This window comes from Anser brachyrhynchus (assembly GCF_964034855.1).
Source record: "Anser brachyrhynchus genome assembly, chromosome: 3".
In the NCBI taxonomy this organism is placed as follows: domain Eukaryota; kingdom Metazoa; phylum Chordata; class Aves; order Anseriformes; family Anatidae; genus Anser; species Anser brachyrhynchus.
Genome location: NC_137696.1, coordinates 22,538,639 through 22,551,702, shown reverse-complemented (window position 1 = coordinate 22,551,702; position 13,064 = coordinate 22,538,639). Strand labels below are relative to the sequence as shown.

Here is a 13,064-nt window from a genome sequence, read left to right as displayed (position 1 = left end):
GCCAGTTTGTTCCCCATTGCTCGGGGACCAACACTGGCTTTTGTGAGCCTTTTGGACAAACCTGACCAACCTGTGACTTCAAGTAGACCCAGAGCTTTTGTCTCAGAGACAAAATTTCCCTGTATCCACTCACTGATGCTGCTTGAAAGAGGAGGGAAAAAATTCATTGGATCCTTCTAGCACTGCAAAGAGCTAAATTTCACGTTCTCCTGTTTCTGCTGGAGTTGGCCTGGAGGTGCTCTACGAAGGGGAAGTACTTTGTGAGCAGCATCCTCGAATGACCTCCAGGGCTTAGATGCCTTTGAGATAGTTGTTATCTAGGTGAGCCTCACTGGCATCACAGGGAGATTATCCTCTTTCACACTGGTGTCAAACAGATCAAAACTTGCTCTTGAGCTCCCAGGATTCTTGAAAATGCTTTTATGTTGGTATAGCAAAATTACTCAGCGTCAAGCCTTGACTAACGTGCTTTGAAATACCTGGAGTTTAAAGACCTAGCTTTTGTTGCTGTCTCGTCCAAATGTGGAGACGTGGTAAGAAGTTGGTGAAGTGGCACACTTCACCCACAGCCTGTAAGTTGGGACCCACAGGCTGTAAGTTGGGCTGGAAACACACAGTCCTGGCCAACAATTGGTGTGTCCAAGCCCCCATCCTGGGAATGGCTGTGGCCTCCCCAGCACGAGACAGCATCTGTGATGTTTCCTGCCCCATGTTTGCTGTCTGGTGGCCTGTGGAGGTGGAGGAGCAGGCCAGCTAGTCTTGATGGTTTCTGAGATGGGTTGGTGGCTTTGGGGGACAAAACTCCATGAATTTGGTGATCTTTTTCAAATATCTTTTTCTACTTACTATCTTCTTTTGAAGACTGTTTTTTCCTCATTTAGTGATGGAGGAGAATAAGTGATGAGAATGGACTATATAAAATGTGATATAGCGAGCTTGAGCATTGAGAAGTTGCAATTCCTCTGAGATGGCTGTCTAAATTTAGGCTGAGAATTGTTCCTGGTCAGTGCTGCTGGCCAGACCATCATCCCAATGTCATCTTGTCCCAAAGACTCGGTTTTTCCCTTCGTGGGATGGGGTTTCTTCCAGGATCTCAACTGCTGTGAGGTGCCACGTTTTTATGTCTTGAGGGATTACCCAGAGAGAGGCAGGCTGAGGAGCTTTAAGTGGTAATGGTACTGGGAGGAGATGCTGGTACAGGGGCAGTAGAGGCTGGTGTTTGTTCAGGAGCAGGGTTCTTTGTGAATTGATCACAGATGCCATAGGGAAATGGCAAATGGTGACGCTTATTCTGACAGTGTGTATTTGCAGTCCTACTCTTCCCCCTTGTTTTCTTTTTCACGAGTGAAAAGGATGAGGGTGATTCTTGGGAAGGAGTTCAGGAGTGAGCTAGGTTGTGTGAGGATCTCATGGAAATATATAGGTAAAGGTTTGGAATGCACAAGGATGTCAGTTAAGTGGATGTTACTTTTTATTTTATTTTTTTTTTTTCTGGAAGGAAAGCTAGTTATATCTGAAAGTGCAGGAAAGAACCGTGCTGTGAGAGTGAGTTATGGCACCTGTCTGTGCAGCAAGGAGAAAGCACTCTTGAGCTCTGCTCTTGGCTAAAAGGTGTCTTCAGGTCATGGGGGCTCAGCAGAGCCCATCAGACCTTGGTATCCTGCAGACCCTCTGCTCACAGAGCCTGGATCCTGGCAGAGGGGTGATTCTGAACTGATCCAGCAAACACCAGGGGTATAACAGTAGATTTCTTACCTCCTGCACTTTATGTTCATCCCTTGCACCAGCCCTGCAGTGTTTCACTGGGTAGGAAGAGCATCTGTGTGGGACAGGCATTCTCCCGAGAAGGGTCCAGGGGGGCACCTTTAATTTATTTGAACTAATACTTTGCTTGACAAAAAATGCTGATTAAAAAAAGGTGAAAACAGCTTCTGTCCCTTCCCCAAATGACAGATTTTCTTCCACCAAGTTATTTTTATTTTATTTCTCCATGAGACAGCTTTGATTTCACTTTGGAAGTTCTGCACCCTCCCCCACCACTGTTGCACTTTGCCAAGAAAAATGCATGCACAGAGCAGTTCTATTTTGATCTGAAATAATCCTTGTCTTGTCCTTTTACTGTTTTTTCATTTATTCAAGAAAGGGGTTAAAAAAAAAAAAAGTTTGCATCCCAACTCAATTCTTAGCAGCCTTGCAGGGAGGTGTTGTGCAGTGATGAGCCCCTGATGAGGACTGCAGTGCAAGCAGAGTTTTCCCCCTATTAATGTTCCACTGCAAGTTATTATTGAAAAGCAGCTGCTGTTTAGAAGTATTGTCAGCCCAAATTTGAAGTGGTGGCCATCTATCTGTCAGTGCCACGCATCTCTTCAGCCTCTTCTCTTTCACTTGGGCTCTCAGGAAATGGCAGAGCCAGTAGTGCCAAGGCTAATTATTTCTCCAAGCATGAGATGTGAGAAAATATTAACCTTTTTCACCAACAGAACCCCAGTTAATTAGCTCCATTTCTGTGACACGTTAACCCAGAGATAAAAGTTCATCCCCAGGAATCTGCCTGCGGTGCAGTGATCTTTGTGTGTCGTGATGCGGGGAGGAGGGTGGGTGGCAGGAAGGTGAAGACAGCTGGGGATTTAATAAAAGACCGTGACCTGCCAGTCACCGAGCCCTGTAGATGAATTTCTGCATTTCAAGGTGAGCAGCATCTGGGCATGGGTGCTGCTGCTTTTTGTTCAAGATGCTGAGGTTTGACGTGGAGGCAGCACAGGGGCTGGTGGAATCGTTCAGCTCACCTTGCCTGGGTTACATCTGTGTTGTCAGTGCCAAAGTGGTGGGGGCTGACTTTGGGGACTATACTGGTGGACAGAGCTTGGCAGAGTTGACTGAATAAGCGTGTTTTGGTTCTTTGGTTCTTTAAGAAAAAGAAAAAAACAGGAGTTAGCAATTCCAGGATAAACCAAAAGGAAAGCTCTTAGTGAATCTACAAGTAAAAATACAGGAAAATCTAAGGCCTAAGTGATCTGTTTTTCTCATCCTGCAAAGGAAGAGCTTTCATTTAGATCTTGAATGTTTTTGACACTCTTAGTCATCTGAAAATGACAGGCTGTATTTAAAAGTAAGTGATTTCAAATATCAGACAGAAAGTACGTGCTGGACTTCTGGGGAACAAATGACGCAGTGGAGCAGAAGCAATGCTGTGAGATCACCAGCATCTGTCAGAGCCTTTGGCAGGAAAGCATCGCACAGCTGGAGTGGCTGCTGCACCAGGGAAGGGGAGGATGGGGGGCAGGAGGTGGTGGCAGGGGTGGTTCTCTCTGAGTTCATGGGGACCAGTGGTGGCCTCTGGTGAGTCCTGGCTGATGGGTTTCAAAACCACACATTTTCTCGAGGTGTCCGAGGTATGCTGACGCCTAACCATCCGTGGAGGCGCCCAGTCTCCTCTTTTACCTCCAGGTACATTCTTCCTTGTGATACACAGAGGGGATCTCCTCTTCTTAAAGGGGAGAGAAAGCATGCCATAAACCACACCAGGGCTCACTGGTGATTTCAGAGGATGGGTATTGTTTCATCACCAAGTGCTTTGATGCTCCCAGGTGCCATTGATCACTCTCTGCTAGTGCATCCATTTGCCTTTGGCCACCAAAATGTATTGACTGCTCGTCTTACAGTTATTATGTGCCATTGATTACTTTGATAACTTCCTGTAAGTAATTTACAGTAAGAATCACAGAATGGCTGAGGTTGGAAGGGGCCTCTGAAAATCGTCTGGTCCAACCCCCCTGGTGAGCAGGATCACCTAGAGCACATTGCACAGGGTGGCATCCAGGTGGGTTTGGAATATCTCCAGAGAGGGAGACTCCACAACCTCTCTGGGCAGCCTGTCCCAGTGCTCTGTCACCCTCACAGTAAAGAAGTGCCCTCTCGTATTCAGCTGGAACCTCCTGTGCTTCAGTTTGTGCCCCTTGCCTCTCATCCTCTTGCTGGGCAGCACTGAAAAGAGACTGGCTCCATCCTCTCGACACCCTCCCCTCAGATATTTATACATATTAATGAGGTCTCCCATCAGTCTTCTCATCTCCAAGCTAGACAGGCCCCATATTCTCAGCCTGTCCTTGTACGACAGGTGCTCCAGTCCCAAAATAATTTTCGTAGCCCCCCTCTGGACTCGCTCCAGTAGCCCCATGTCCGTCTTTTACTGGGGAGCCCAGAACTGGACACAGTGCTCCAGGTGTGGCCTCACCAGGGCTGAGCAGAGGGGGAGGCACAGCCCGCTGGGCTATCGGCCACTCCTCCCAGCTTTGTGTCCTTAGCAAACCTGCTGAGGCTGCGCTCTATTCTACCGTCCAGGTCACTGATGACTAAGTTGAACGAGACTGGACCCAGTACAGACCCCTGGGGGACACAGCTGGCTACCGGCCTCCAACTGTACTGCACCACTGAGCACAGCCCTCTGAGCTCTGCCGTCCAGCCAGTTCTCAATGCACCTCACTGCCCGCTCATCTAGGCCACGCTCCCTGAGCTTGCCTGTGAGGATGTTATGGGAGACGGTGTCAAAAGCCATGCTGAAGTCAAGGCAGATAATATCCACTGCTTGCCCCTCATCTACCCAGCCAGTCATCCCATCACAGTAAGCTCTGCAGAAACCTGCACACTGAAGTGGTTTTGAGCTATCACAGCATTGAGGTGGGTTTGGACTTCTCCAGATCCGATTAAGGAGGTGTGTTGAGATCAGAGACCTTTTCTGTTTTGTTTTGCTGTGTGGTGCCAGGAAGCTGTGGTTGGAAAGTGTTCTCCCTAATGAATCTTTACATCAATGAAGATAGTCTTAAATATAACTTGAGGTTATCCTGGCTTGTAAAGTTCTTTAGTAAATGATTGGTGTCTTTCTGGGAAGGTGCAAGGTAACCGATTTTGCTTTTACTTTCAACAGGTGAAATCCTTTGATGTCCCAGTAGACATCAAAGAGTAGATATTTTAAAATAGATTTTTAAAGTAGAGTTTAAAATTCTACTGAAAATGAAGTTTTTTTCTTTCTGTTTTTATTTTTTCACATATATTGGTTCCTTTTTCCTTTTTGTCTTAATTCTGAGAAAGGAAGGGTGGTGTCCTAGCTTCGGCTGGGATAGAATTAATTTTTTCCTAGTTGATATAGTGCCGTGCTTTGGATTTAGGATGAGAATAATGTTGGTAACACAGTGATATTTTAGTTGTTGCTGAGCAGTGCTTACGCTAAGTCAGGGACTTTTCAGCTTCTCATGCTGCCTCCTCACTGAGGAGGCTGGGGGTGCCCAAGGAGCTGGGAGGGGACAGAAGCAGGACAGCTGACCCAAACTGGCCAAAGGGATATTCCATCCTTTATGGTGTCGTGCTGAACAATTAATATGGGGTGTGTTGGCTGGGAGGGGGGAAGTGTGCCATTGCTTGGAGACTGGTTGACCATCAGTCAGCAGGTGGAGAGCAATAATTGTGTTGTGCAACACTTGCTTTGTTTACTCTTTTTGTTGTTACTGTGGTGTTTTTTTTTTTTTTGGCGTTTGTTTTTCTTTCCTTTTTTTGATATTCTCCCCCATCCCACTGCATTGGGAGGGGGAGTGCACGAAGGGCTCTGTGGGGTTTAGCTGCCTGCCATGTTAAACCACGACAGGTGGGAGGAAGTCAAGAACCAAGACAGACCTTAAATCATTGTGGAGGGCCCTACAAGTCTGAATTATTCATGAGCAGCTTTGAAAATCAAGACCTGTGGTCTGGTTTTCAAATGCAGCCATGCTATTCTCTCCTTCCATTGCAGTAGGTTGCTAAGTAGCTTAGTAGTTTTTTCCCCTCCCCTTTTCCAAATACAAAAATCCAGGTAATTTCTAATATATTATAAATGCATTATCTTGTCAGTCCGACGTTTCACAGGCAAGCAGCACATCATGTGCACAGAAGGCTGTTTTTTTCCTTCTTGCATTTCCCCCTTTCTTCAAATTTAGCTTTTTGATGATTTTTTTTAGTTACCTATCTTGCAGGGAAAAGAAAGAGAGAAAGGAGAGGAAGGGAAGGAACGAAAAAAACAGAGAAAGAAAGGAAGAAAAAAGGAAAGAAGGGAAGGAAAAAAGGAAAGAAGGAAAGAGAGGCAGCAAATTAGAGGAAATACTAATTGTGCACCACCTAAATATAGCAGTCCTTGAATATCCAGAAGCTATGGAGAAAATCTCCTTATGGGTCAACCTGCCATTGATTTGAACCCCAGTTCCCATTGGCAGTGCCTGCCCTGGTGGCAGTCTGAGTGCTGGTCATTCAGGCAGAACCCTTTTGACTGCCTGAACCCTTTTGGAGGCATGCACCAGGTTGGCAAGCCCTCTTCTTCCAGTGCGGATACAAGTTGGGAACTTTGATGTTAATATTAACTCTCCCTTGAGGTTGCTTTGAGATCTGTGTAATTAATTTAGTTTACTTTTTCTGTGACCTAAAAGGAATTTGTATTTGTTTACCTTTTTTCCACCAAGTTCTTCTCTGCTTCTGGCAGAGTGTCTGAGTCCTTACTACTCAGCTCATGGGTGTTGCATTGCTGTGACTCTTGCACGCGTCTTCTCTCAGGTGGCATGTCAAGCTTGGAGAGGTGACCAGTGTCAAGGAAAGTCAGCTGGAAGCTAAAGTGCTTGTAGGTTTGTCCATCAGCAGTGGTGTGAACACATCCTGTTTCAGATGGGGGGTACAATAGCATGGTCTCTGACCAGAAGCACGAGGATTAAAACAACCCAAGAAAAATGTCTTCAGAATGGGGTCTTTGAAAGTCTGTGAGGCACTGAGGAGCCCTCAAAGATTGGGATTTTGCAAGAGGGTTTGTGGTTCCTGTGCTGAGTGCAGGACTCGGGCTGTCTGCTCGTTGTCTTCACAGACAGGTGCGCTGTAGTTTATTCCTAAGCTATTAGCAGCATATTGGTAATATGGAGAAAGGATGTTCTGCCCTGAAGGAAATAACAGCAAGTGGCCCATTTGGGCTGGGATTTTCAAAGCGCCATTCCTAGGGTGTCTGCAGCCAGCATGTCCCTTCCATAAACAACTTACTCAGAAATTATTTAAAATTTGAATGGGAAATAACCTTCAAACAGAAAAGTGAAACTTACCATTAAGTGAAAGCTTGACTTCTTGGCTTTTAGGAGGAAATACTAATTGGCTCTCCAGCTGGGTGTTGTCTCCAGGGTGGTTGGAGTGGGAGCCTTCAGCCCCCAGCCTCGTGGGTGCCAGCTGCTCTGAGCTGGTGCTAATAACATATTATTTTTGTGTGTGTGTATTTTTAGGAACAACCTGAAAAATATATCCTTCAAGCTTTCTTTCATTGGTTTCCTGAAAATGTTGTGGGTGTTTTTGCTTTTGGTTTTTTTGGTTGTTGTTGTTCAATTGGGTGACCTATGAAATACCATAAGCAGCACAAAACATTTATCTAGTGACAGCCTGAGGTAGCACAGGCAGCTCGTAGCAGGTTTATCTTCATTATTACAGCAATTTTAGGGCTGCATACTGCAATTTTCACTTGCAGTGAGGTATTAAATTGAAATTACCCCAGATGTAATTGTCACACAAAATAATTCTGGACATGCTGGATTTAATGCTTTTCCAAGCTGTGGTTTTTATTACCTAAGCGAGAGCCAAAAACCACTCAAAGTCAACAACTTAAACTGAAATTTGCCTTCTCAGGAGCCAGGATGTGTAGCTGCTGTTAAATTGTGTGTGGGGGGGAAAGGGGCCAACTGGAGGAAATACCAAGTCTAGGTGTTGATGGAGGTTTTGCTGGGTCCAAGTAGCAGCGCTTGCTGCACTACTGCACTCAGTAGTGGCAGCTCAGCCATCCATCACATCTTTGGGAAGTTACAAGCCTTATTAAACAGAAGTTAGGAGTGGGTTGTAGAGCTTTGGATGGGTTCGTATAGGAAGTTTCAGTGTTTCCTGCATGCATGTTGTCTAATTAGGAAGATGTAATGCATACAAATCCGGACTTTTAAAGACAAGTTATTGTCACCTACAGGAGCCTTCATTGCATCGCTGCAGGCTCAGCCAGCGTGCAATATCTGCAGCGCTCCCACGGGTGGCTGATACATCATGCATGCACCGTGGCATTGTATATTAGCTTCTTAACTATCGTAGTAACGTTTTGATGACTTAGTACTTTCCACCTCCCTTTGTTCTTTCCCTGAAATACCTTCCGTTATTTGCTACGCAGACCCCCACTGCCGAGTGCTGTGCTGGAAGCGGGTGGAAAGACCCAGCCTGGAACAGCTGGCAGATAATTGTGTACAAGTAGCGCGGGGAGAGCAATTGTCCTAGTCTGTCACTGCAGCTCTGCAAAGCACAGGAGAGTTGAGCCTGTGTGCAGCAAACCACACGCTGCAGTGGCAGCAGTTTGCGTCTCGTGAGGTTGGGTTGGCAGAGCTCAGCTGAAGCGTGCTACTGACAACAGCTGATTTAGGGTGAGCTTGCAAATATTTTGTCCCACCCAAGATGTCTTTTATTATTATTATTATTATTATTGGAATTATGTAACCTGTTGAACAAGCACGATTGCTGTGATGGAGACCTCTTTTGGTTGGGTGTGGGACACACTGCTGCCAGTGGTATGTCATCTTAAGGCTGACAGTGACCTAGGAAGACAAGCCAAAAGCTGCAGGTTGCAAAGCTTCAGTTGTCAAGTTTTGACTGCTCTTGGACCAGTCTGCATGTGTGTCCAGGAATGCTGGAAAGCAAAGTTGCAAAATTGTGTTCAGGAAATAATTTCTGGAGATCTTTTTTTTTTTTTCTCCACTTTTTTTCTCTGTGCTGATTGTAGGTTCAGAACTCTGTATTTGGTATAAATCAAATGTGAGAATAAACTATTATGAGCATTTATTTCTGTCCTGATGGAGCAAGTATCTACAAAATGGCTGGTTCAATTTAAGAAAGACAAATACTCATCATGATAACCCAATGCTTTTGATACAACGCAAATCCCTGTGAAGCTCACGAAACCACTGAGACAGGGTATAATTGCAGCTGATCTTCTGCAAGAAGGCCTCACCTTTTGTGTGAAGGATGTGTTCCTACTGCCTGTGAGCGTTGGAGCCTAATGGCTCCAAGAGAGCACGCCAGATGGGAAGAAATGGTTAGAGAAGGGTTGCAAGCTGAGTGGCTCCTTTCTCATCCCTTCCTAATAATAATTTTTTTTTCCTGCTTTAATCCTCAGTGACTTGCTTTACGGTTTCTGGACTCCTTCAAAAAAGATTCATGCAGATGCACAGATGCAGAAAAACTTTTTTTTTGTTATTTTTTTTTAAAGTAGTGTTAATGGCTTGTGTTAATGCTTGTGTTAACCTCTGCTCCCACCTTGAACTTCAGCACCTGAATGCCCTTTTTCTCTTTCTCTCCCCAGGTGTTTGACCCTGCGCTATCACCAGGATCTCCCGCCAACCAGCATCATCATCACCTTCCACAATGAGGCCAGGTCTACCCTGCTGAGGACCATTCGGAGGTAAGAGCTCCCTGTCTATTGGAGCATATTTGTAAATGCTTTTAGAAGAAGTGAGCAGACTTGAGGTCTTTGTGAATAAAGGCAGAATGTGTCTGCACTCACTGCAGTAAAGTGTCTGGACCAACCAGCTATGATCTGAAACAATTACCAGGAGAAATTAGAGTGCAATCTGGTCTCTGAAAAGCAGGTTTTACAGTGAGATGCTCAGGAAGCAAGTAGCTGTGCTCTTTTTGCAGGTTCTAGCACTGGGCACTCTTGAGGTAAAGGCAAGAGATTACACACAGCCTGGGGTAACAGCTTTTAAATTCATCTGGGTCCCAGTGCTCGGCTCTGTGTTGTCCCCAGTGTCTAGAGAGGTCTATTATTTTGCGGATGTCTGCTCTGGTATCGCTGCTTGAGCTTCTCCAGTGACATATCAAATGCCAGAAAGGCTTGCTAATTGAGAAGCCCTAACGGAGTGCGCACAGATGAGATTTTCAATGATAGTTTCTTTGCTCTTCTGGCTTTGGAGTGCTTTGGGCATGTGGCCATTCTTTCATTTGTCAGTGTGTTCTTGTCTGGGTTTTGCTGTAGTGGATAGAGTAAAGGCTTCATTTTCACCACAGATTTTTAAAATCAGCATTTAATCCCAGTGTATGCCTTGATGAGAACTCTCTTGTGGGAAGATTTAACGAGGTTTATCTTTGAGAGGTCTCAAAGAGACCTGTTTGAGACCTGTCTCCAGGTTTTGGCTAGTGGCTTCCTCTATAGAAAGCTGGTGTGTTCTCTGCTGTCTGCCAATAATAAATGTTTTGCAGGTGTGTTTCATGCCCATGCAGTGAAGGCTTTGCTAACAGCAAGTCAGGCCATAGAATCCAAGCTTCCGTAGATGCCCAGGGGCAGCTCTTGTTTGCCCTTGGGGAGGAAAGTTAGCTGGGTTCAATGTGAAAGCAGTCCAGCCTGCAGGACAGTTGTCAGTTAAACCATGACTTTCCCAGGGAGCCCCTGCCATCATCTGCACTGGTCAGACTGGGTTGCTGGCAAGGGGGAGACTTCAGCTGTGCCCTGTTTGCCATCACATAGATCCTCAATGCTCCTCTAGAAATAGCATTCTTCCTCAAGTGAGCATACCCAGTGCCACAAGTGAGTTAGACAGTCCTGAAATTGAATTCCTGCTTTGCTTTATGGTTCCCTGCCCAATCCCATCTCATTCACTTCACACTTAATTATCTATCACTGCTTTCTCTGTCCTAGGGTGTGTGGATTTTGGGTGTGAATAACTCTGACACTTTATGCTGTGTACCAGCTCCTTCATGCTGGACCTTCTCTTTTACCTTTATGGTGCCCTGCGTGGGGTTACCATCCTCCAAAAACCACTGTAACAAGGATGGTGAGGCAAAGCTAAGAACAATCCTCTAGAGCATTTATAATGTGTGAAGCACAGACAGACTTTAGTCACATATCTCCCCACATCTTGGCACCTGACTGTTCTGGCAGATATGGTCAGGAGTGATGTTAGACCTTATGCCTGGACCCCCCTGCCTCTCCCATGGCTGCCATCCTACACTCCCCTGATACGGCCAGGGACTTCTTCTGGTCCCTGTGGTTTGGATATGATCTCTCAGGAGCAGGGTTTGATGTTTTCCTCCTGGTTGCCACACTCAGAGGTTTGCTTTGACCCTACCAACCCTAGGCCCACCAGCCCTTGGTGGCAAGTCTTGCTGGTGATGTGGCTCCTGCCCTGCTCCTCTCTGGCCATGATTTTACTTGCAGTGCCATCTCCCTGTCTGTGTTTGGACCCAGTTGAGAGTTCATCTGCCTCTTCAGCCTCTGTGCATTAAGTTGCTGCGCCTTCTGACTGATTTGTCAGAAGTAAATGCTTAGTTTAATGAGGTCTTCCAGATAATTCCATCCCACGGTGGCTGTAATAACATGGATCATTGTCCATTGGCCAGTAAAAGCAGTGTCCTCCTGACACTATTTTGTGCCTTTTGGAGCAGCTTGTGACCAAGTATCTCAAAACACTTTGAGCACAGCAGTGATTAAAGAGGCCCTCATCTACCCCATTCTCATCGGTACATCCCCATGGGCAGAGCATGGTGCATTCGTAGTATAACCCAGGTGGGAGGTGGATGGGCTGAGAAACAGAGCTGATTTGTCTGTGGCTGGTAGAAGAATTTGGGGTTACAAATCTGATTTCCTCGGCAAGTTAGGTTTTCCATCCTTGCTGCACAATGAATACTGTCTATAAACCTCAGTTGCAGGAGCAAGAAATGGTGCAAAGGGAGATTGCTGGGCTTGTCTAAACCAAAGGGAGACGGGGCACCAGTCCTGCTAAGGGAACACTTCTCACAGGACTGTGTGTAAAGAGAAACTGAGCAGGAGGAATGTTGCTATTTCAGGCTTGAGAGCCTGAAAGCTCACCGTGTGCTCAGATAGAGCTGCAGGCTCTGTAGTTGTCCTTGGCTCTTGGTAAGCATACAAGCGCTCTGCCCTGTGAAGCAGGGACGCTAGTATGTGGCTCCTGAGGCAACCCTTACACCAGTCACATTGCAAACATTTGCAGCGTTTTGTTGATGAGCAGTATGTGTCGTTCAAACTACTGAGAAAAACTAGCGGGCTGTGTGGAATAATGAATGAAATAAAAGGTTCCATGGTCATTTCTCTGACCATTTGCCAGTTGGAAGAAGACGAAAAAAAAAAAGTTAAATTAACGGTATGCCCAAATCTCTGCAAATAATTTAGTCAGCGCTTATAAATGTGTATACAACTCTGCTTGTGAAAGTGTCCAGGTAGTAGGGACTGGGTGTCTTAAAAAAGAGAGAAGGAGGTGGTGAATAGCAAAGTGGCACATCTGATTTTCAGAAACTGCCGCTAGATTCTTTCTTTGAGCCTGGCACTACTGGAGTGACCTTAGGCAAGTTTCTTATTATGCACCAGTGTTCAGTTTCACCTGTTTCCAGCTCTGAGGCTCAGTGTGTTAAAGGTGGTGACCCTCTAGCACCATGGGGTGGCACTGTGTGGATAAACCCTGGGAGGAACAAGGGAGAGAAGAAGCAATACGGAAGTGACTTTTAGGGAAAATTTTCAGTTTTCTCTTCTCCTTCCCTCTCTTTCCACCTTGTACCTTTCCACAGTACTGGTGTTCCCCTCAGAGGGAAATGCTGAGCCTCCACCGCACTGTCCTCCCCCTGAGTGGCAATTGAAGAGGTGAACCCCATCAGCCGCAAACATTGCCGAGAAATATGGTGGCACCCCTCCACAGGTTACAGTCTCATTTCCTCTGCTGAGCAAATCTATTTATTCATCTATTTATTGCTCCGATTTGCAACGGGAGGCCACAGAGCAGGAATAGGGAGGCATAATTATTTCCCTCATACTGGCAAACCAATGCACATACTTTGGCAAAAGTCCTTTTGCGAGTACTGTGAGTACTGCATCAAATATTCAGATCCTTAATTAGCAGGTAGAATACCACACCTTTCATTTTCCCAGCACTTGAAAGAAAAAGGAGTGATGTCCTGTGCCACCAGCACCTTGCTCCTTATCCATGTGCAGCCGCCTTGCCTGTACCCTGGCCCTCCTGAGACAGGGAAATAACAAAGCC

The 13,064-nt window shown here is 45.9% G+C and overlaps 1 protein-coding gene across 6 annotated transcripts in view; it reads left to right on the top strand.

Annotated features, from left to right (window-relative positions):
* GALNT14 (polypeptide N-acetylgalactosaminyltransferase 14) overlaps positions 1-13,064 on the top strand; it is a 72,916-nt gene that overhangs the window by 30,799 nt on the left and 29,053 nt on the right. For all 6 annotated transcript variants that reach the window (XM_080587660.1, XM_080587656.1, XM_080587659.1 and 3 more), the window contains one exon: positions 9,380-9,478. In XM_080587660.1, the coding sequence (XP_080443786.1) occupies positions 9,380-9,478 (99 nt within the window). The remainder of the gene's footprint in view (positions 1-9,379; positions 9,479-13,064) is intronic.